We start from the raw sequence: 25,660 nt of genomic DNA, 5'->3' as shown, positions 1-25,660 counted from the left end.
GCAGAGCAGCAGAGAAAAATTCAGAAGGGGGTAAGTCACATAACTCTTAACAAACACCAATCTAATGGTTGATACTCTTAATATATGATGTGTGTCCAAGCAGCTAATGCACAGCTAGAGGAACAGAACCAAAACTATATGATACCTCTCTACATAAAATCAGAAGACATTAAAAGAAAAAGTGCCACTAAAAGGGATAGCTCATTTGTTTCTTAACATACCCAATGACAAAGACAAGAAACACAACTTCATAGAATACTCCGTCATCTCTCCTCATAGTACTCAGAATGAGCAGAAGCAAAATGACTACTATGAGGTTAAATACAGTTCATGTAGCAACATTTGCTAAAGAGAATGAAGAAAGGAGAATTCAATAAGCATCACTTCTAAGCACCTTGAAACAACTAGAAATGAGCCAGGTAAACAAGAAAGAAAGACAGACAGACAGACAGACAGATAGATAGATGGGGAAGAAAGGAATTCCCACAAGTAAGCTCCCATGGAGGGAAAAACAGAGGAGAAAACTAAGGAAATTGGAAAGAAAAAAAAATACCTTCTTATAATGAAGAAATACAATGGAGTAAGAGAATCAGGATGAAACTCCGGAAGAAAATAATTCAGCAAATGGAACCCTAGAAAAAAGACTGAAATGTCCACAAAAATCTTCAGTCTGGAAGGAAAACCTAATGGAATAACTAAAGGAGGACATAAGAATGAAGAATTCTTAATGAAAAACTTGAAATAAATGAAAAAGAGAAGATGGAAAACCTTAACAACGCAGTGGACATACTTATTTTTTTTTTAAATAGAGGATTATAGTATCGTAGATTTAGATAGTCTAATAAGCCATCTAGGCCAACCCTCTCTTTCATAGATAAGGAAACTGAGGCTCAAAAAAGTGAGGTGATGATTTGCCTAATCACACAGTATCAGGGCCAGGATTTAAACGTGGGACCTCAGATTCCAAATCTCAGAACCTTTTCCATTTATAACAGGATGATTATAATATGTTACTGGAGGGGCAACTCACTAACTTAGTCCATCAATACTTATGTCTTCCATCAGTACCAAATATGGACAATGAGCCAGGTCTAGACTGAACAGGAAGAAGAGAGCAGGATGGATTGTGTTTGGAAAACTATATAGCACTTTAAGATACTCGGCTACCACTCACCTTACCACTAAATCACATGTTTTTAATGTCGATCACTTTTCACTAATGGCAATGAATCATAGGACACATCTTAGACAGAGCTATGAATGGCTACATATCACAAAATGCCAGAAGTAAAATTGCAAATGACCTGAAAAGATAATAAGTAGGCTGTAGCATATTACCAGTAAAAACTCAGGCAGAAGAAGCAATGTAGAAGACACATAAACATATATATATGCAGAAGAGATGTTGAGTCAGTCATGTACTGAGGGAGAACAGGGGAACAGGGCATGAGCTGCAATGGAACCTATGAAATATGAAAAGATCCAAAGAAATACATTTATGGCATTGGGTAGATTCTCAATAGATGACTTGTGAGATGAAATAAACAAGAAAAGAGAACTCAAAAATTCAATGAAACAAAGATTATTATATCAAAAATTTTAAAACAGCAAAATTGCACAAACATATGATATTTCTTATTATAAAAATGATCTGGAAAACAAAGCATGGAGAGACAATTTAAGAGTCACTGACTTGTCAGGAAAAACTGATTAAACAACTACCATCTTTTGAGAAATCATAAAAGAAAACTACTTGGATGTATTAGATTCAGAGAGCAAAGTACAGATTTAGAGAATTCAAATTATGCTATTATAGAGGAGCTCTCCAGGTTTAATTTACCCAGAAATATGGTTGACAAGTTTTAGAGACCCTTAGTGAAAGATAAGATATTTTAAGTAGATAAAATGAGACATATCATACCATTAGAATCATGTAGGACTATATATCAGGAATGAGAAAGGAAAGATTGAAATAAGACTTACTGAAAAGCAAAGGAAAATGACCTGTACGCATACTGATATCCCACAAAGTTAAGCATAACCTCTAGAAAAAAAGTGGATTTTTAAAAGGATCAATGACTTTCAAGCATTCCAGTGGGAAAATCAGGATAGTTTATGACATAAAAATACAACAGCTGATTAAAGCAACTTTAGACCTATAAACAAACATGTAGAACTAAAAAGGGCTAAGAAATGGTCCAATGATTACATTCTGAAAGGCAGAGAAAAGACTTTAGTTCTTTGAAAGTATCACTCTCCACCCCTCCCCTTTTTTGGGAGGCAATTGGGGTTAAATGACTTGACCAGGGTCACACAGTTAGTAAGTGTCTGAGGCTAGATTTGAATTTTGGTTCTCCTGATTCCAGTGCCAGCACTCTATCCATCGTACCACCTAACTGGCCCCCAAAGTATCAACGTTTTTAAGGCCAGTAAGAAAACAAGGAAGACAGGCTCTGGGCTTGGACATTCAAAAAACAAAAAGTAACAAAAACAACAAACAACAACAACAACAAAAGGAATACAGCAAGGAAGGGAAGAAGAGAAAGAGGAAAAATGAACTGATTTCTGGCAATTGGGACGTCATAGATGAAGGTCATTTAAACAAAAAGGTGAAGATGAGGAGAAATGACCTCATGAACCTCACTTGTAACTTAACTTTAAAATTAACTTAAAAAAAAGAAGAAAAACCAACTGAATTGTAAGACAAAAGTTGAGAATTTCCATGTTGTTTTTGGACTTAGACAAAGCTAATATAAAGATAAATCAGAAAGAAGTTGAGTATTAAATTAGATAAATCAGAAAGAAGTTGAGGATTAAATTAGATAAATCAGAAGGAAGTTGAGGATGAAATTAGAGATCTTAGATCTTTAGAAATCGCTGAATGGGATTCTGAAGGCATATAACTGTTTTTCAGCATTGCATTGTACCTTCACAAAAATAGATCACATTTTGGCAAATAAAGAACTCATAATAAATATACAAAGACAGACATATTAAAATGTATTCTACCAAACTACGACTATTTCCTTATAATTAATAAGGAAAATACAAAGGAAATAAATGGAGATCAAGTAATATCCTAAAGAATGAGTAAGTCAGGAAAAATTCATATCAATAATAAACAATTATATTAGAGAATGATAAAAGTAGTACAATATGCTAAAATTTTTAATACGTGACTAACTCAATCCTTAGGGAAATTTTATGTCCAAAAATAGTTAAAAAAATAAAGAGCACTAAATTTGAAAAACCTGCAAAATTAACAAACAATTCTTAAATCTGAACAGAACAATAAATCCTAAAAATCAAAGTAAAGATCAAATTGAAAATACAAAACTAATGAGCTAATAAATAAAATTGAGTTGGTTACAAGATCAATATAATAGGTAAACCATTATCTAATTTGATTTTTTTTCTAAAGAGGGGAAAGCTAAGTTATAGAAATAAAAACAATGAGTAAGGAGAATTCACAATGAAGGGAGTTTTCTTTCTAGAAAAGAAAATTAATAGAAACTACCATATCAAATGACACAGGAACAAAACTGAAAACTTAAATAAAATGCATGACTACCAAACTATAAAATATCTAGATTAACAGAATAAGAAATAGAAAATCTAAAAACTTGGGTTCTAAGAGAGAAATTTAGTAAGCCAATAATACTTTCCAAATGAATTCTATCAGATGGTTAAGGATCAGATAACTCCTACTCTACATGAACTGTCTGCAAAAATACAGCAAGATGGCATCTTTCCAAACTCCTTCTATGAGGAAAACATGCTTTGATACCCAACACAAGGACAGATAAAGCATAGAAAAAACAAAAACTATAGATCAATATAATTAATGAATATTAATGTAAAAATTTTTTTATAAAGTATTATCCAATTGGTTATAGCAATATTCAGAAGTTTATTTTCTATGGGTTGGATTTATACCAGGAATACAAAGATGATTCAATATTAGCTAAACTCTAGCTTAATTAATCATATTGAAAATAATAACATATGACTAAATCAATAGACACAGTTGTCAACAGAAGACACCACTCATTTATATTAAAAAAAACACCACCACTAAAAATCATAGAAATAAAAGAATCCTAGCTAAAGGTGATCTAAACAAACTGTTTATCTAAATAGAAGAGCTGGTACCAAAAGCAGAGAAATACTGCAAGTGGGGCAGCTAGGTGGCACAGTGGATAGAGCACCAGCCCTGAAGTCAGGAGGACCTGAGTTCAAATTTGGCCTCAGACCAAACACTTGACAGTAACTGGCTGTGTGACCCTGGGCAAGTCACTTAACCCCAATTGCCTTAAACCCCCCCCCCCCAAAAGAAAGAAATACTGCAAGCTTTATCCAAATAGTCTCTTCTTTTACTTCATAAAATGTTACAAATGTTGGCTATAGAAATAACATAATAAAAAATTAAAGAAGTAAACATTGGCAAAAGCATTTCTATTTATAGTCAATATGATGGTTTACTTAGCCCAAAAGAATCAATTAAAAAACTGAGATGGTAGTTTCAGTAAAGTAGCATGATACAAAGCAAATTTAGAAAATCATCAGTTTTATGTATCTTATTAACAAAACCTAGGAAATGATAGGAAGCAAAATTCCATTTAAGATAATAAAAACAACAAAAAGATAAAGTCTGGGTAAACTAGATCTACAACATTCCCCATATCTATTAATTTAGTAACTTGGTCAATAAATCGAGTAAGTTTAGCCTGTCTTAACCCGTTCTTGATGAAGTCATGCAGGGCGCTTGGTAAATCTTACTTCTTTTCACAGATGTTCACTAATTTCTTTAATGATCCATTCTAGTATTTTTTTTTTTTGATTTTTGGTGAGGCAGTTGGGGTTAAGTGACTTGCACAGGGTCAAACAGCTAGTAAGTGCCAAACGTCTGAGGCCACATTTGAACTCAGGTCCTCCTGACTCCGAGGCTGGACTTCTATCCACTGTGCTACCCAGTTGCCCCCATTCTACGACTTTCCTAGGAACCAAGTTAAACTCACTGGCCTAAAGTTTGCAGTGTATTCTCTTTTGTTTTTTGAAAGTCAGGACATGTGCTTTTGTCCACTGTCACAGCACCTCTCTCATTCTCCACTGTCTTTCATATCTATTTGACAGTGGCTCAGCAATCACACCTGCCAGTTCTTTTAGGAACTAAAGAATATAGTTTTTCTGGACCAGATGACTTGAATTCATCATGGGAAACTAAGGTCCTTACTTATCTTGGGTATCAATTCCATTAGCCATTTTTGTTCTGTAATTTTTAGCATGATGGTAATTTTCCTTGGCACAGAAAACAGAAGCAAAGTAAGCATTGGACAACTCTTCTTCTTCTTTGTCTGTTGACTTTTATTATCATCCACATGAGGGGGTGAGGAGTGAACTAAATGACCTCCGAGAGCCCTTCTAGCTCTGGAACTATCCCGTTAGAATATATATATATATATATATATATATATAAAATTGAAATATATATTGAAATATGTATTTATTAGAGACTTGAGAAGATACTCACATACGGGTCAATTTTTGATACCATTCACATATTGATTCTACTCATGGCATTGGAAAGTGAGTGCTTCTACCTCCCGTATCTGAGTCTCTCAGATGGTTCTGGGCTGGTATTTCTGTACAGTTACCTTCTTGAATCCCATCTGCCTATCTCTGAAGGCAGAGTCAAAGTGAGATGGATTGGATTCAAGGCAAGCTATCACACTGATCACTGGTTGCTGGCAGAAAGTTTTTAGTGGACCACTGAGGAGTTGAGTTCTTTAAGTCCTCCTAGAGTTATGGTAGCACCTAATTGGTTTTTTAAACATTGGACTTTACCCACTGGTTGACACAGTTCAAGTCATCTTTGTGGGGCTAGCCTTGCTAGGGCAATACTGATTAGTCACTGAATGAAACTTTGGTGACAAGTATTAGCCAATCAAGTGTAGGGGTGGGATGGCTGGGGAGACATTTCTGGGGGAGATTCCTTCATTGTCCAAAGTGAATATTTGAATAATGTAAGTGCAGCAGCAACAGGCTTTGTGATAAGTGATGAGTATATTCCAAACCTGTTTCATTTATATATGCAGCCTAACACATAGTTGACAAATAGTTTCTTCAAGAAGAGTCAAAAAGTGCTATATGTGGCTAGTGTAGAACATCACAAAAAACTGAAACAGATTACAAATTTTACACATGTAATACACAATATTAACTTTCTCTTAAATATTTTAATCATTATCTTTTGTTTTTGCTTCATGTTTATTTCCAAATATAACCCTCCCCTTACTCACAGGGTTGTAACAAAGAAAAAAAAACTGTTCAGAGAAATTGATCAACACATTAGCCATGTTTGACCCCAAATGCAATATTCCACACCCATTGTCCCCTACCTCTGCAATGAAAGGATGGAGGGGCATTCAGCAACAATAACTCTTCTCTAAGGCCACTTGGTCATTATAATGGTACATTACTGAGTTTAATTTTGGTGAGTTTTCTGTTTTACATCATAGTTGTGTCATTCTTCCTGTTTCTTATATCATGGTATTAGTCCACATGAATCTCATTATGTTTCTCTGAATTCTTCATATTTGTTGTTTTTTATGGACCAATAATATTTATAAAAGTCATGGATCACGACTTGTTTAAGAATGCCCCTAACTGATGGATGCTTTGTTCCCACTTCTTTACTGCCACAAAAACCATTGTAATGAGCACTGTAGGACCTTTTTGCCTTTGACCTTTTGTGGTATGTGCTTAGCAGTGGGACCAATGAGCCAAAGAACATGAACAATTTAGATCCTCCCTTTTTTAAGTATTGATGATGTGTCTCTTTTTTGACAGATAGGGGACTTCATTACATAAGTGGGCTCAATGACTGGTGGGAGCCAGGGTAAAAATACCAATTAGGTGGCAGAAGACAATGTGCACAACTCATAGCAGCTCTTATCTAACCCATCTAAATTAGTTACAGATTCTGAAAAATGGGAAATGAACAAAAATAAAGACATTGATTTTTACTAATAATGTTGTCTTAAAGAAATTTAATTGCTGCAAAACAGTAACTTAAATGAGGAAGGAAAGAAACAAGGATTTATTAAGTGCCTATTATGTGCCAGGCACAGTGCTGACATTTTACAAATATCTTATTTGATCTTCACAACAACCCTGGGAGATAAGTGATATTATTTTCTCCATTTTGCAGTTCAGGAAATTCAATCAAGGCAAATAGAGGTTAGGTAACTTGACCAGGGTCACACAGCTAATAAGTGTCTAAGACAGGCTTTGAACTCAACTCAGTGGATAAAATGTTGGTCTTGGATTCAGGAAAACTCATTTTCATAAGTTTAAACCCAGTTTTAGACACTAGCTGCGTGACTTTGGGCAAGTCACTTGACCCTGTTTGCCTCAGTTTCCTCATCTGTAAAATGAGCTGGAGAAGGAGACGGTAAACCATTCTAGTACCCTTGCTAAGAAAACCCCAAATGGGGTCATGAAGAGTCGGTCACAGCCAAAAACAACTCAACAACAAACTTCCTGACTCCAGGTCCAAAACCCTAGCTACTGCTCTACCTAGTTGCCCCTATTAGCCAGTGAAATGAATGGAATTCAGTATAGTGAAAAAAGTGGCTCTGAAGTCAGAAGACCTGAGTGAAAATTCTATGTCTAATGCTTAACCTCCCTGGGCCTCAGTTTTCTGTTCTGTAAAATGGGGACATTGAATTAAATGGCCTTTAAGGTCCCTTTCGACTCTATATCTATGATCCTTCCCAAAGAGAAAGATGTGGCAGTCTGATGCAACATTTGTTTGGAGTAGAAGCTTATTTGTAAAACATTATGGAAGGTGATAAAAGTTTATGAGCATGATTGTTTCATGAAACAGTGAAAAGCAGTTGAAGGAAAAATGAGCCTGATGAGAACTTAGTGTGAGACCCAGACATGTCAGAAGATTACATAACGATATTTGAAGATGATGCTCTAAGGACAAATAACCATGACATATGTGATAGCATTCCTCAGTAATCTATCATAATCAATAGAATTGGTATGCCAGAACATTTTGTTTTTTAACTTATCAGTATGCAATATACTATGTGAGGGAGTGGCCCTAGTGTGTACTACATATTAGGCACAGTGCTTGGGATACAAACAGAGGCAAAAGATAGTTTCTGCCCTCCAGGAACTTACAACCTAATGGCAGAGACAATGAGCAAACAGATATGTAAAAACAAGCCACATACAAGATAAATAGGAAATGGTTATGAGAGGAAAGGCACTAGAATGAAGAGGAGTTGGAAAAGACTTCCTGTAGAAGTTGAGGTTTCGATGGGGACTTAAAGCCAGTACATGGAGATGAAGAAGGGGAGAATTCCAGGGATGGGGGACAGGCAGGGAAAATGCCTGAAGCTCAGAGAGGGAGTGTCTTGTTTATGGAATAAGAAGGCCAGTATCAATGGATCAAAAAATATAAGTTAGGGAGTAAGGTGTAAGAAGACTGGAAAGGTAGAAGGGGACTAGGTTATGAAGGACTTGGAAGTTCAAATGCACCATTTTGCAGTTGATCCTGCAGGCAATAGGGAGCCACTGGTGTTTATTGAGTAGAGAGATGAAATGGTTGGAACTGCACTTCAGTAAAATTACTTTTGGGGCTTAATGGAGGATGAATTAGAGTATGGAGAGACAAGGGAGGCAGACCCACCAGCAGGCTATTGCAGTATTGAAGAGAGGAGAAAAGGTAGCTCATAGCAAATAGCTTCAATTTTTTTCTGTAAATTATGAGGCAAAGTTCTCAGTGGAGAGAGTTAGGGGGAGGGGAGCTATGGGAAATTGGACCTAACCAAATAAATACAGAAAAAAAATTTGTTCTGGGTGTGACATGTTTTTAAAGGTATTCAGGAAATAATTTTGCAAATATCTCAAGTAGAGGAAGATCCACAAAGAATTAAAGAGATCACATGTGGTACTCTTACTGCCACCCGCCCAGAACCCCAAGTAACTGTGAAGACAGTAGCAAATATCCATATGACCATGTAATTTCCATAAAAAGTGTGTGTGTGTATGTTTGTGTGTGTATAATAGGTTGAGGGTATCCCTGAAAATATAGGAAATCATAAATGATTTCCATGGCAGTCCATGTCATCCCCACGTGAGAAAGACTGCTATTTCTATTCTAGTTAGCTCTATTACTTACTTACCCAAGACAGTCAGATTGTTCAATGGATAGAGTGTTGATAGATGCTGGAGTCAGGAAGGCCTGAGTTCAAATCCAGCCTCAGATACTTACTAGCTATGTGACCCTGGGCAAGTCACTTAGCCTTTGTTTGACTCAGTTTCCTCAGGTATAAAATGGCAATAATAGTAGTACCTATCTTTCAGAGTTATTGTGAGGATCAAATGAGATAGTATTTGTAAAGCACTTAATATAGTGCCTGGCACATAGTAGGCACTTAATAAATCTATCCTTCCTTCCTTCCTTCTCTTCTTTCCCTTCCCTCCTTCCTTTCTTCCTACCTTCCATCCTTCCTTCCCTTTCCCAGAACTAATATTACTAGTTTACCCACAGCCCTATATAATTTATTACCTACAACTTATAACTCTTTAGAACAGGGGTTTTCAATCTTTTTTTTTGTGTTGTGGCCCCTTTTGGCTGTCTGGTAAAGCCTATGAATCCCTTTTCAGAATAACATTAGATTTTAAACACATGAACTAAAATACATAGGATTGCAAAGAAAACCAACTATATTGAAATACAAGTATTAAAATATTTTTAAAAAAAGTTCATGGATCCTAGCTTAATAACCCCTGTTCTATATACTTTCTTTTCTTCTAAAATTATTTTAAGACATATTTATTGATATTTTGATTTATAATTTTCCCATTTTCCACACCCTCTACTCACCTAGAGAATTATCTCCAGTCATCCAGAATGAAAACAAATCCAGCCAAGTCAATAAACATAGCAAAAGAGATCAATTTTAACCTGCAGTGCTCCACACCTGATCCTTTTTATTTCAAATAATATTCCTTCCATTTTCTCTCTTTAAAGACAATCTGGCTCTTTCATCAAGATTTCTCCAGTAACAGAGATAACACAATGATAGGTATAATCCTTGCTTCCCGCTACCACTTCCAGACTATTTCAATACTACTCTCTTTCAGATAATTTTTGCTCTCCTGCTTCTGGGCTGTTGAATTCCACTGGAGGAAAATCATAAAAGTAATATGACTTCACCCACTCCAAACTCATGGTATGTGTTTACCTCATTATTGATCTACAATTTCAACATGTTTAAAACCAAATCCCCTATTAACTTAATTCTCCCTCCGATTTTCACTGTTTGTGCAAGTGCCAGCATTATTCATTCTCTCATGTTTATGTCCTTGGGGTTATCCTTGCCTAATTTTTCTCTTTTATCTACAGCACCAAGTCTAGAGTTAGGAAGACTTGAGTTCAAATTTGGCTTCAGGTACTTATTAGCTGTGTGACCCTTGGCAAGTCATTTTAACTTCTGTTTGCCTTAGTTTTGTCATTTGTAAAATGGGGATGATAATAGCACCTCCTCAAAGCATTGTTGTGAGGATCAAATGAGATATTTGTAAATGTTTAGCATAGCATTTGGCACACAGTGCTATAAAAATGTTAGTTATTATTATTATTATTATTAGTAGTAGTAGTAGTATTGTCTCTCATTTCCATTCTGATACCAAGTCATATCAGTTATAATCTGGAAGCATCTTTCCCATCTCATCTCTATTTTCATTGCTATCTACCTATTACAGACTCTTATTACCCCTACTTGGAATATTACTTACAATAGCCTCCTAACAGGTGTTGTCATATCTGTTTTTCTCTCATCTAATCCACCCTCCATACCACTGGTGGAATAATCTTTCTAATTTAGAAATCTGGTCCTGTCCCTCCCTTGTTCAGAAATCTTCAGTAGCTCCTTAGTGCCTGCCTAATTATGTTCAAGCTCTTCTGTCTGGGATGTTCAAAGTCCTCCAAAATCTAGTGCCATTCTACTAGGGTCATCTCATTTTGTATTCCTTGGGTATTTTAAGTTCCAGTCAAACCGGTCAGCTCTCTGTCCTTCAAAGATGCTCTACATTCAGTTTTCACTGTGTATGTCCTTATGCTTGGTATGTTCTCCCTCTACATCTATTAAACTCCTATCCACCCTTGTGAGTCCAACTGAGATGCCACCTGCTCCATTAGATCTTTCCTGAGGGCATAGACCTTTACCCTCAGACTTTGTTGTGCAACTTTCTGAGGTACTCATCATGTAATATTGTATATTATAATTATCTCTACTTGAACCTTATCTCCCACTGGCCTATAATTTTTTTTAAATTTCCCCCAGCACCTAACACAGTACTCTGCACTCAGTAGGTGCTTAATAAATGATTGTAGAATGAATGAATGATTGATTCTTGGAGAGCTTTACCAATCCTGATGATCATGAGGTGAAAGCTTTTATTCTAAGAATACTAGTCAATATATGGGATTTGACCATTGTGGGTAGCCTATCCACCAGAGATTGTAATCCTATATTACTCAATAGATGGTCTTTTGAGAGTTGCTGTGGCCAAAATATTTATCACCCAGGTAAGGAAGCTCTCTATATTTAGACAGGCTAGACCTTGAGGGACAGAGAGTTAAGACAGACAATTACTGAGCTTGTACTATGAATAACACATTTAAATAGCTTTGCTCACCACACACTTGTAAAGAAGGTAAATGCAGTCATTTTACAGATGAGCAAACAGAGGTTTACAGAGATCAAATTAAAGGTAAAAAACAACAGCAACAAAAAACCTTGCTGAAACAAGACTCAAAAACACAATCAAATCTTTGACTACAAATCAAGTGCTTTTCTCAACACACTATACAAAGCAACATCTGTCCCTTTAGTCAAACTTCAGGGTAAGAATCACCTGAAAGATTATTAATTGAAAAACATTATTCTAACGCATTTAAAATATTTTATCTTATATTTCCAGTATAGTAGAGTGAGAAATATGTCATCTGTCATATTCTATAGAATGATGCTGGCCAGTGATGAATAATAATGAATTCATTAATTAGGGACCTGCTTATGACTCTGTTAAAACAAATCATTTATCCTAAGTAAGGAATCCTATCCTCATTAAATTTATTTTTACAGGATCACATATCTAGAGATATAAGAGACTTCTGAGGCCATCTAGTCTAACCATCTCACTTTATTGACAGTATGCTAAAACCCAGGGAAATTAAGGGATTTGTCCAAAGTCACAGCATTAGAGGTAGTTAGTGCTTATGCTTGATAAATCAGACAGAACATTTGAAAATTTCACCTGTTCTAATCCAGTCCAGAAGCAAAGAAAATTGGTTTCCTTTGAATAAATATGATTCAATAAATTTTTTAATTACATGTAATAGGATATAACTCAGGAATGTCATCTCCTTCTAGAGCACATGGAAACATTCAAAATTGTACCAGAGAAGAAAATTTTCTCTCTAGGTCTCTAGGTAGTGGAAGAGAGAAAATAAAACCAGGCTATTTAGTGTTTCCTGAAGTGCCTCTTAGGCCCTTTCTATTATTTCACCAGGCACACAAACAATCTCACTTTTATTCTAGGGCAGGACACACAAGATCACCCTCAGGGAAAGTTGCCAGAGATCTTTTTAGAAATCAGTGGCAGCTTCAACAAATGCCCAGAAAAGGGATTTAATTCTTAGTGTTGGTTTTCTAAGTAGCATCTGACAACTTACCTTCTGCTTTGCAATGATATAAATGTTAGTCTTAGGAGAGGAAAGTCTTTTTAAATGCCTTTATTTTTAACCACAATTTTCTAAAATGTGCTTATTGAATCCCTGGACAATTTTTAGGATTTAAAGCCCCTTCTACAGGCTGTACAGTAGAGTGGATAAAGTATTGGACTTAGAATTAGTATTAGGCAGGTGTGACTCTCTGAGCCTAAATTTCTTTATATGTAGGGTAGGAGGGTTAGGGATTGTAGCTATGACTTCAGTGGTACAGGGAACTCCTAGGAAAGGACATTTCCTAACTTGTAAAATGGAGACTCTAAAAGTAGCCACCTTACAGATTGTTATGAGGTTCAAATGAAATAATCTTTGCAAAGCTCTTTACAAATTACAAAGTGCTATATAAACATGAGTTATTATTGTGTAAAAGGATTTGCAAATCTTAACATGCTATAGAAATATAAACTCGTGTAATCTGTCTTTCAGGCAGGTAAGCAGATGTTAAGTGCTAGAGCTTTACAGAGTTTGGACCCATAAATGACAAAAGGAGGTAAGGTGGAAGATTCAGTTGTAAACACTGAAATTCAGTTACCATCTGGAGAAGGGGAGAAAAAAGAAGTCAAAGCAAGACTACCTTTTAAGTATATGCTCATCAAGTGAAAGACCAAAAAAGGAATTCTCTTGTATAACTTAACTGCACCAAGATCCAACTTGTTCTGTGCCATTTTTTTTTTAATGGTAAACATGATGGAGCCTTGATAATGGATCCCTAAAAGTCCTTGAACTTTCCCATACATTTCAGCAACCCAGATCTCTGGCAGTCAAGTATCTGGCCCACCCCAGCCCACCTTGATCACTTAATCAGCTTGACACTCCTTAATCCCATCCAGCTCCCTTTCTGGGTTACCTCCAGACCACCCCAGGCTATTTGCCACTCCTTGATCCCATCCAGATTTTCTCACCTCTTTCTGTATAAAAGTACCAATTTTATCCTCATCAAATGCTCAAATCTGAGGGTGTTTTGGCCCCCAAAATAGTGCAGACTCACTAGGAATCTCACCCACCCCACCTCACTACTTGGATTAAAAGAAGACTTGAGCAGATGAATTCTTTCCAGGAAGACTCCTGCCCTGTACCTTTGCATTTCGGGGTTCCTAGCACCCCTAAACCACAACAAATACTCAAGCCTCTCTCTTGGATTTAACTTCTTTTTTTTTTCTTTTTTTTAAAGGCAATTGGGGTTACTTGCCCAGCCAGGGTCACACCGCTAGTAAGTGTCAAGTGTTTGGTCTGAGGTTGGATTTGAACTCAGGTTCTCCTGACGTCAGGGCTGGTGTTCTATCCACTGCACCACCTAGCTTGCCCTTGGATTTAACTTCTTCAAAGGAATATCTATTCCAATCCTTAGTCCTCTGGCTGTAGCTTTTAAACATGCACATGTGATCTTATGACAATGCCATAAGCCCACTTCCCACATAAAGGGAAAATACTGACTAGTTGCCTGGGTTATTTGCACAAATACAGCAGATGGAAATGAAATTATCTGGAAGCATGTTGAATATTTGGGTCAGGAGGGAGAAACGGATTCAGTGGGTTTAAGGGTCTGAGAATTGGAAAGGTAAAAATAAGTACAATGCTCATTTGAATGCTGGGATTATGGAAATGGTATTGTTTTTCTGGTTCCGCATTAGAATAAAATGAACTAACACTGTTGCTATCTCTGACCTCAATCCACATATACCAGTTAGTTCAACCTTAATTACTAAATTATCATCTCCTGAGGACAAATATCTGAACTCTGGGGTGTCAACTGTTGATGGATTTGATAATCAATGAGACTTTTACTAGAACAAGTGTTGTCTTGTGATAAAGTTATCTTGGGTAAATAACAGAGAATGAAACAAGTGACTTTTCCTTGACTCACTTTCCATAGAATGGGTCTGTAATTTGTAATTCTTATTCCCAAATATTTAACTAGATAAAGCTATTAAACAAAAGGCACAGCCTATTCTGTGGTATTTCCTTAGTTTAGCAAGAGAGATAAAAGGATAATGGAATGATGGAAGTTAGAACAAATGGGACAGATGCTGAATCTTTTCATTTTCCTGACTGTATAATAATTCATGACAGTACAATGCCTGCCTCATGGATAGTCAAGCAACCAGCCATCATGTTTAAGGAACAACTTTTTGGATAGAGGAAACAAAATCAGTGGGTATGGAAACAGGGTTCCAGCTGTAATAAGAATGGCTTCTGTGACATTTGAATAAATGAAGTGAGTTTCCTTTGGATGCTAATACACTGTAGCCTGGGTCATGTCTTAGTTGTGTATATGTAATATATAAAATCAAGTCTATGATTTCATAGAATCTCTCATTTCCTTCATGATATGAAATTCAAACACAAGTACTCCGGGAGCACTACCTGCTTTAGGGATTGCGGGGAGACCAGTAATATAAGGTTAGCACTAATTTCCTTTCACATTCTATTAAATATTTCTGCAATGGCTTTGTTTTTAATGGCTTTAATGGCTTTAATGGCTTTTGTTTCAGCCAAGTTCAGGAGCCATTTTCCTCAGGTCCCCACCCTGACTTTTTGCTTTGTAGAGAGCAACAGTCTCCATGGGAGAAGCAGTTGGTGTCAAAATAAACAGTGAAAGTTTGAGAAGTTGCAAGGAGATGTTTCATCTCCATTACACAAATTTCTCTGCAAGAAATTTTCTAACAGTTGTGCAGCAGCAGAATTGGACTGCTTTTTGGCATAGTTACTTTCACTTTGCTTTGAGTATTCAAACAGAGTCTGGATGTCACTTATCCAATGGATATTGTAAAAAGTGTTCCTACACTTGGTGGGTTGGTGTTTGGACTATATAACCTTTAAGTTTCTTTCTGAGATTCCAGATCTGTATTCTTACTAGTAGAAGCTGGCCATAAGAATGTTTCATCCATTCTTACCAAGACTATTAACCTCAAATATAGGAATTAAAAAAGATGGCACCAATGAAGAAGCAAGAGAGGAATGAGAAGTTTTGTACGAACTGATACAAAGTGAAGTAAGCAGAACAAGGGAATTGCACACACACAAACACACACACGCACACACACAAACGACTACAGTATGTGAATGGAAACAACAACAGCAAAACTATCAATGGAATGTTGTGAAATTGTAAATAAACTTGATTCCAAAGAAAATGCCTTAGAAGGCACCTTCACCAACCTCTTTCTAGGGGTGAGGGACACTACATATAATGTCAGAATTTTTAGATATGTTGGTTAGTTTTGTTGAGCTGCTTTTCCCCCCTCTTTTAAATCTCCTTGTATTAGAAATGGCTCTCTAGGAAGGGGAAAAGGGAGGAATGCATTGGGAAATAATTAAACAATAAAAAGATTAAAATTTATAAACTAACAAAAATAAAGAGAAGGGTACATTCTTGAATGTGAGGCACAGTCATGAATAACAACACATTGTTGTAAGAAGTTTTGTAAGAATGTAACCGGAAGAATGATGGGAAGATACAGATGTGGCTCTAGGAAGGGTTGCCCGTTGTGGTCACATCAAGGAAGCATGCTTAGTAACTTCCATTTGACTGAGAATTATGCATACAGTACATTTGGCCATTTGATACAAGTTGAATTTCAATAATAATAATAAAAAACTAGCAAATGAAAGAAATATGACTCAAGTTGTTTTATGGCCTTGTCAATATAATCTTCTCAAAGTAATTACCTGTATAGAGAAACGTGTTTGTGTGTCCTCCAACTACAACATCCACACCTTTCACCTTTTGAGCAATGAGCTTATCCATTTCAAAACCTGAGTGGCCCAAGGCAATAATTTTGTTCACTCCATATGTTTTCAGCTTATCCACTTGGATCTGCAAGGAAGGGATTTCATCTTCAAATATTAAATATTTTCCTGAAAAAGGAAACAAAGTGAATATTGATTATTAAGTTTTCAAACTGCATCCAAGTCATTTTTTTCTTTCTGGATCAGATGCACCAAGATGCTCATAGGAACAATGATGGATGGATGGTACTGGACCTACAATTTTACTGGGATACAGAACTCCCAAGAAGGATACTAATACAGGCTAGCATCATCTCTACTACTTACAGTCTCAGGAGAATAGTTGCCTAGAGTACTGAAAAATGACTTGTCCATGGTTATACAGACAATGTTTCAGAGATAGATTTTGAACCCAGATCTTCCTGACTCTGAAGCTGGCCCTCTAACCACTACACTACACTTCTTCCAAATTTGCAGAGTGATAAGACCTCCAATTTTTTTTTTTTTTAAGAAGAGGAGGCAGCTGGTGGTGCAGTGGATAAATCGATGGGCCTGTAGTCAGGTGGGTTCGATTTCAAATCCAGCCTCAGACACTTACTAGCTGTGTGACCCCAGACAAGTCACTTAACCTCTGTCTGCCTTGGTCTCCTCAACTGTAAAATGAGGATGATAATAGCATTTAACTTGCAGGATTGTGAAGATCAAATGAGATAATATTTATAAAAAAGTATTTAGCACAGGCCTGGCACATAGTAGGTGCTGAGTAAATGCTTATTCCCTTTCCCTTCTTCCCCAAATCATGAAAAGCCTTCCAATAACATAATTAACGGTGTATGAATCAGTCCACTTTTTCTTCTCTCTCTTCTTATCCTTGGTAGGCTCATCCACTTGAACTATAATCTTCATGTGGCTAATTTCCACACTAAGTTTCTCTAATACTATTATTTTAAAAAACAATAACTATAATGATATTAATAATAGTGGACATTTATATAGCATTTGAAGTATTACAAAGCACTTTATGTCCATAACGTCACTGGATCCTCAAAACAACCATCTGAGGTAGGAACAAGCTAAAAAAGTGAGAATTCCCCCAGAGTCTACTCATGTTCTTTAAGTCAGAAGGAAGCCACTGAAACGAGGGGTACATGGAAGAATTAAAATGTTCAGAAATGGATCAGAGGAACAATAATTTAGGGAGGCATTTCTTTTCCCTTATGTATGTTTTTGAGAGGTGAGGTGATGAAACAGGAAGAACACTGGATTTATAAGAACTGGTTAGATTTAAGTCCCAGGTCTAGAACTTACTAGAATTGTGACCTTGGGCAAATAATTTAATTTGAACCTCTGGTTTTTCGTCTGTAAAACAGTGGCAATAATAGCTGACATTTTAATTTTATTTTAGGGTTTACAATGCAATTTATACATATTATCTCAATTTGATCCTTACAATGTTCCAGTAATCCTAGTATTATTATCCCCATTTTACAGATTAAATAACTCCGATTATGAAACTCATTTTACAGATTAGGAAAGAGGTCAAGTGACTTATTCCTGGACATAGCCAACAACTGTTGGAAGTTAGAATCTCAACTCAGTTTTCTCCAGATTCTAAAACCAGTAGTCTCCCTGATCTCTCTTCTGAGTTCCAATAAACAAACAAAAACCTCCAACTCTGAAGCTAGCCCTCTAACCCACTAAGCTACACTTCTTCCAAATTTGCAGAGTGATAAGACCTCCAAATTTTTTTTTTTTTGTTAAGAAGAGGAGGCAGCTGGTGGTGCAGTGGATAAATCAATGGGCCTGTTGTGAAATTGTAAATAAACTTGAATAATTGAAGATTAAGCAAAGTTTTGTTTTGTTTTGTTTTTGTTTTAAAATATTTTTGATGCTGCTTTTTCATTAGTCACATCCCAATTACTTTCCCAACTTAAATACCCCCCCCAATAAAACAAATACAGGCAATCAAAACACCAAAGTATCTATCTAGTTTTGAATGTCCAATAAGCAATTGGTGTTGCAGAATTGAAGTGCAAAGACTGGGGCTGGGTGTATAGATATGTGAGTCACTGGCATATAAACAATATGGAGCAGCTAGTTGGTGGAGTGGATAAAGTGCCAGGCCTGGAGGCAGGAAGACCTGAGTTCTAATCTGGCCTCAGACACTTATCAAGTTTGTGACTCTGCGCAAGTCACTTAACTGTTATTTGACTCAGTTTCCTTGTCTGTAAAACGGGGATAATAATAGCACCTACCTCCCAAGGTTGTTGTGAGGAACAAATGAAATAATAATTATAAATCACTTAGCACAGTGCCTGGCACATAGTAACTACTATATAAATATTAGTCCTTCTTTCCTCCCTTCTTTCTTTTCCATCCATAATTAAACTCATGGAAGCTGATAGAAGTTACCAAAAAAGATAGTGTAGAGAAGAGAAGAGGGGTCAAGATGGAATTAAGGGTATATTTAGAGGTTGGTCTTGGTAAAGGTCCCCTTCATTGTTAGAGACTAGGAGAAAGGAAGAGAGAGTAGGGAATGATGTCAAAGGGTTTTTAACATGAAGAAAAGTAGAGATGCTCATGTTGAACAGTCTTAAACATCTCAATAATCTAAGAGGCAAGGTCCTCAGCTGAAAGAGAGGGAGAAGGGAAGGCTTGGGAAGTTTGAGAAGAGAAGATTTGAAATAATTTATGTGTGGAGTGGGCTAGGGAATTAATTAGGGAAGAAACTGTCTATATTGTATATATTTTGTATATGCCTGTGTATGGACATAATGTCTGCCTTAGCTAGATTATATTGAAGGAAGGAACTATATCACTTTCGCCTTTTCTATTCCCAGAACCTAGAAGAGTACCTGGAATAAAGTAGGTACATAATAAATACTTGTTTGCTTGATTGATTGACCATGCACAAATCAGTCAAGCTCTTTGAGCCTTGTTTCTTCATCTACAAAATGGGGATAAAAATATTTGCAATGCACTACATACCTCCCAGAGTTGTTAAAAAAGAAAAATATTTTGCAAACTTTAAAGGACTGTATTTTAAGTGAATTATTGTTATACTTTCATTTTAATGAGAGAATATCTGACATGGCAGACAAAATAGCTCATGCATTAAACTAGGTTACCTTAAAAGAGGGATAGTTTCCAAAACAAGGTAACTTCTAGAGTACTCTGTCTTAGTGAGGGCACACATAAGATATTGTGTTCAGTTTGGGGCACCATATTTTCAGGAAGAAAAAGAAAACTAAAGGATGCCCTGAGAAATATCAGTAGGATGGTCAGAAGCTTGGAGAATATGCCATAAGGGTTGGGGGAAGCCAGTGGAAAACATTTAGCCCAGAGAAGAGAAGACTTTAGGGGAGGCATGATAATTGATAGTCTGAAAGGCTATGAAGTGGAAGGGGAATTGACCTTGCTCAGCTTGATTTGAGAGGACAGAACTAGGAACAAGGGTTGGAAATTGTAGAAGGGCAAATTTCAGCTTAATGTGAGAAAGGACTTCATAGCAATTGGGCTATGCTAGGGATTTGTGGGGTTTCCACTCATTGTAGGTCTTTACACAAAAGTGGGTGACTGCTTGTCTTATTGGAAGGATTCTTGGTTGCGTTGAGGTTGGACTGGTTGTTCTTTGAGGTTCCTGCCAGCTCTTAGTTCAATTGCTTTTATGATGTTTCCACAGCACTTAACAAAATAGTGATGGCAGTGTGGAGATCTGTCAAGGAGGAGAAATGATAAACTGTTCATCTTTCTAGTCTGTGTCCTCCCCAATTCAATCGAACTATTTTCAAATTCCCATTCCATGCTCAGAATGGACGGCAACTCCTCTCAGGTAACTACATAATGACAGCTCAAAGCAGAGTTGATTCCTATGCTAAGCTTATGGCTCCACTCTCTCTGTAAAACAGAGAGTTTAATTTTGTAGATCACAGAACTACAGAACTGGAATGAAGTCAGAATGACCTTAGTGGCATAAGGACAAGAATGGTCTTCTTCCACCTTCTATTAGACTGGGATAGACAAAGTTCCTATTTATGTCAACAAAATAGTTCAGTAAGTAGAGCAAATATTTTCAGGTAATATCTATATCTTTCCACAAAATTAATTCTGTCAAGAAATGCCACTTCAAGTCAATGTTATTTTGCCCAAGCTTACAAAATTTGGGGGTTTTCTACAGAATCTGTAATAAACATGCCAAAATCTTATTTTGCTGAATTAGTTTCCAATAATGTTTGTAATAAAAGGAAAAACTACCTGGTTTTGAAAGGACAGGTGTCTCCTTGGAGGTATACCCAACAATTCCCACTTTCTCTTGACCAAAGTTTAGAATTTCATATGGAAGATAATATCCAGATATTTGAGATGCAAGTGGTTCCTGGGCTTTAATGTTAGCACTGAGAACTGAAAACTTGACTTCCTTAAGTAATGGATTCAACAGTCCCTCCACTCCATTATCAAATTCATGGTTTCCCAGGGCCTGGTAGAAAATGAAGATATAAAAAAAAAATTAGGTCCTTTGGAATCATCACTCTCAGCATTTAAATAATTCAAGGATATATGGTCTAATAAGTTAATAATAATAGCTAGCATTATGTTACTCTTTAAAGTTTGCAAAGCACTTTCCACATCATCTCATTTATCTTCACAACAACTTTATGAAATGGGTACTATTGTTATGCCCTTTGTACAGATGAGTCTGAGAGACTAAGTGAGTGGTCCAGGATCACACAGCTAATATATGTCCGAGGCAGGTTTTGAACTCAGGTCTTCCTGATTCCAAGTCCAGTACTCCACCTATTGTACCTCCTCACTGCCTGGTAGGAGTGTACCCCTCAACAAATCAGATTACAGCCCCTCCTTACATGTGTAGGTCACAGATATATAGGCTATAACCTGGACTGTACTTGAATGAAACCTGACCAGTGTCAATTCAGGGTTGCCTTCATACCACAATGAAGCATCAGAAAAGGACTTGGGTGGAAAACTACCTAGACTAAAATTTAAAAATATAAGGTGCAAAAAAATAAACTTTGAGTGCTATTTACTATTCAAATGTGAGGTTCTGAGTTTTTACTCTCAAGTTGTTTTTGATGTTCTCTTCCCTTTTGTAAACCTATTTGTTGTTGTTGTTTTACAACATATCAATGTAACTCTCCAACTACCATGAAGGTCAGGGAAAATCAACAGGACTTTAATCAAGGGTATTATAACACCTAGGGCAGCTAGGTGGTGCAGTGGATAGAGTACTAGGCTTGGAATTAGGAAGACCTGAGTTCAAATCTGGCCTCAGAGACCTATTAGCTGTGTGACCCTGGGCAAGTCATTTAACCCTGTTTGCCTCAGTTTCCTCATCTGTAAAATGAGCTGGAGAAGGAAATGGCAAACCACTCTAGTATCTTTGCCAACAAAATCCCAAATGGGGTCACAAAGAGTCAAACACAACTGAAATGATTTAACAACATCATGACATGCATGTCCTCCACTTTAGCAGCCTCATTTCTGCCCTATCTCCTGACACTTTGCTCAAGTGTCTTCCCTGAATTGTCCCTTCCCTGGTATTCTGATATAGTCCTGGAAGACTTTAACAAAGAAAAAGAAGATCTAGAATCAAAAGTAGTAATGGTGGCCTAGCTGTTCCAGATCTTAAATCGTATTATAAAGCAGCAATCATCAAAACTACTTGGTACTGGCTAAGAAATAGAGTGGTGGATCAGTGTTAGGCATGCAAGACATAGTAGTCAATGACTATAGTAATCTACTATTTGATAAACCCAAAGACCCCAGAGTTTCTGGGATAAGAACTCACTATTTGACAAAAACTGCTGGGAAAACTGGAAAAAAGCATGGCAGAAACTAGGCATAGACCAAAATCTCACACCATATACCAAAATAAAGTCAAAATGGGTTCATGATTTAGATATAAAGGCTGATACTGTAAACAAACTGGGAGAGCAAGGAATAGTTTACCTGTCAGATTTATGGAGAACAGAAGAATTCATGACCAAACAGGAGAGAGAGAACATTATGAAATGCAAAAAGGATAATTTTGATTACATTAAACTGGAAAGTTTTTGCACAAACAAAGCCAATGCAACTAAGATTAGGAGGGAAGTAGAAAACTGGGAAAGAATTTTTACAACCAGTGTCTCTAATAAGGGCCTCATTTCTAAAATATATAGAGAATTAGGTCAAATTTATAAGAATACAAGTCATTCCCCAATTGATAAATGGTCAAAGGATATGAACAGGCAGTTTTCAGAGGAAGAAATTAAAGCCTTCTATAGTCATATGAAAAAAAATGCTCTAAATCACTATTGATTAGAGAAATGCAAATCAAAACAACTCTAAGGTACCATATCACACCTATCAGATTGGCTAACATGACAAAACAGGAAAATAATAAATGCTGGTGAAGATGTGGGAAAATTGGAACACTAATGCATTGTTGGTGGAGTTGTGAAATGATCCAACCATTCTGGAGAGCAATTTGAAACTATGCCCAAAGGGCTAATAAAAATGTGTATACCCTTTGACCTAGCAATAGCACTTCTAGGGCTGTATGCCAAAGAGATCATACAGATGGGAAAAGGACTTACATGTACAAAAATATTTATAGCAGCTCTTTTTGTGGTGGCAAAGAATTGGAAATTAAGGGTATGCCCATCAGCTGGGGAATGGCTCAACAAGTTGTGGTATGTGAATGTAATGGAATACAATTGTGTTATAAGAAATGATGAACAAGAAAACTTCAGAAAAACCTGGAAAGACTTGTATGGACTGATGCTGAGTGAAGTGAGCAGAACCAGGAAAACTTTGTACACAGTAACAGGCACATTGTGCAAGGACTAAAGTTGATAGACTTAGCCCTTCTCCTCAATGCAAGGATCTAAGACATCTCCAAAGGTCTCATGATGGAAAATGCTATCCACAACCAAAGAAAGAACTATGGAGTTTGAATGCAGATCGAAGCATACTATTTGCTATGCTTTTTTTCTTCTGTTTTGTTTTGTTTTCTCTTTCTTATGGTTCCTGCTATTGGTTCGAATTCTTCCTTACTACATGACTAATGTGAAAATATGTTTAATAGGAATGTATATGTATAGCCTATATCAGATTGTGTGCTGTCTTGGGGAAGGAAGGGGAGAAAAATTTGAAGCTCAGGAGCTTATGGAAGTGATTGTTGATAAATCAAAATAAATTAATAAAAAAAAGTAGTGATGAAGGAGGAGATACTGGTATTATTCTTGTATAAGGACTTGGCAACCAGCTGTTTTCTTGAGCTATCTCAGAGTTAAATTTATTTCATTTTAATGGAATGACTGTATTTTTTTTTTCAAGTGAATTAATACATCCACAGGGGTTCTCTTGAGCTGGGCTGGTTTCTAATGCTTGTGAGGCTTTCCCATATAATGGTTAGGGAAGTGGAATTGAAAGGGAAACAGCATTCCCATTCCTATCTATGAAATCCACTACTGGAAAGAACATCATGGAACACCTAGCCCAATTCCCTCATTTTAGAGATGCAGAAGCTGAGAACTAGAGAAGTTTCTTCCTTATAATCACACAACCAGCTGGTGGTAGAGCTATAATTAAAACTCAAGTATTCTGACTTCTGGTCTAGTAGGTTTTCTTCCCTATCACACTGCCTCTTCTTCTGGCAAATTTGACATCACTATCTGTGCTGCAATGGATAGAGCATCGGGCCAAGAATCAGGAAGACTTAGCTTCCTGAGTTCAAATCTGGCCTCAGACACCTACTAACTGTGTGATCCTGGGCAAGTCTTTTAACACTGTTTGCCTTAGTTTCCTCATCTGTCAAATGAGCTGGAGAAGGAAATGGCAAACCACTCCAGTATCTTTGCCAAGAAAACCCAACGGGATTGGGAGGAATTGCACATTACTAAAATGACTGAACAACAATATTGTAGGGTAGAAAGAATACTTGATCTAGAATGAAAGGATCTAGGTTCAGATTTCACCTGTGGACCTCCAGTCAAGATGGCTACCTGAATGGAGGCCAGCAGCCCAGCTCCCACATACCTACCCCAGCAAAAACCTAAAAGTAATACCAAACTGAATAATGATAGAGAAAAACAATGTGAAGCTATAGTAAATGACTTTATCTGCCCTTTTTGTTGTTGTTCAGTCAGTTTTAGTTGTGTTAGACCTCTTTGTGACTCCTTTTGGGTCACACAGTGATTGCCATTTCCTTCTCCTGCTCATTTTACAGTTTCAAGTCAAAGAAGGAGTTGTCTTAAAACATCCTATTATTCACTTAACGTACATGGAAATCATCAAGTTACCTTTCCATAGTATACTTCTCCAGTACCATCAAAATTGTTTTGACTTGATAAATGCAAAATTCTTAATATGTTCCAAGAGAGAATAGACTGAAGGCTTTGAGTTTGAATTTATTATATTATATTTGGATATATATTCACAATTGCCTAAATGAATGGAATGGAAAGCTTTCAAAATATAGAGATGCAGCAGGAAAAAAAATCAAAACCTTTGCTCCTATGGTTGACTCAAAGATGTTTTCAGGGAGTCTACAGAAGATTACCTTATATCCTTGTACTCTTATTCAGTTACAAAAAGGTAGTCATTTTATCCACATATGTAATAGCCCGAAGATCATTAAATAGAAAAGAATAATGATAGGATAGGAACCTGTGGTTGGGTACTTTCTACTTAAACACCATCAAAAAAGATGAGAATAAGGTAACAATAACAACATTTATATTTTTCCTTTTTTAAAAAAAATTATTTTTTTTTTAGTTTTAAACTTTCACTTCCTCGAGATTTTGAGTTCCAAATTTTCTCTCCATTTCTTCCCTCCCCCCACCCCAAGACAGTATGCAATCTGATATAGGCTCTACATATACATTCATATTGAACCTATTTTCACATTAGTCATGTTGTAAAGAAGAATTAGAACCAATGGGAGAAACCATGAGGAAGAAGAAACAAAAAGGAGAAAAAAAAGAGAGATCAAATAATGTGCTTTGTTCTGCCTTTAGACTCCATAGATATTTTTTGGATGTGGACAGCATTTTCCATCATGAGTTCTTTGGAGTTGTCTTGGATCCTTGCATTGTTGAGAGGAGATGAGTCTAT

The 25,660-nt window shown here is 36.5% G+C and overlaps 1 protein-coding gene across 2 annotated transcripts in view; it reads right to left on the bottom strand.

The window, feature by feature from the left end:
* NT5E (5'-nucleotidase ecto) overlaps positions 1 to 25,660 on the bottom strand; it is an 89,504-nt gene that overhangs the window by 39,053 nt on the left and 24,791 nt on the right. For both annotated transcript variants that reach the window (XR_003568519.1, XM_027854828.1), the window contains exons 2-3: positions 20,798 to 21,020; positions 16,484 to 16,672 (exon numbers count right to left, since the gene is read on the bottom strand). Coding sequence is in view for 1 of the 2 variants with exons in the window: in XM_027854828.1 (XP_027710629.1) it covers positions 16,484 to 16,672; positions 20,798 to 21,020 (412 nt within the window). In the remaining variant the exon portion in view is untranslated. The remainder of the gene's footprint in view (positions 1 to 16,483; positions 16,673 to 20,797; positions 21,021 to 25,660) is intronic.

This window comes from Vombatus ursinus, unplaced genomic scaffold, assembly GCF_900497805.2.
Source record: "Vombatus ursinus unplaced genomic scaffold, bare-nosed wombat genome assembly UNPS02000582.1, whole genome shotgun sequence".
NCBI lineage: Eukaryota > Metazoa > Chordata > Mammalia > Diprotodontia > Vombatidae > Vombatus > Vombatus ursinus.
The sequence above is the reverse complement of the archived record's forward strand: the minus strand, read 5'-3'. Positions and strand labels throughout refer to the sequence as shown.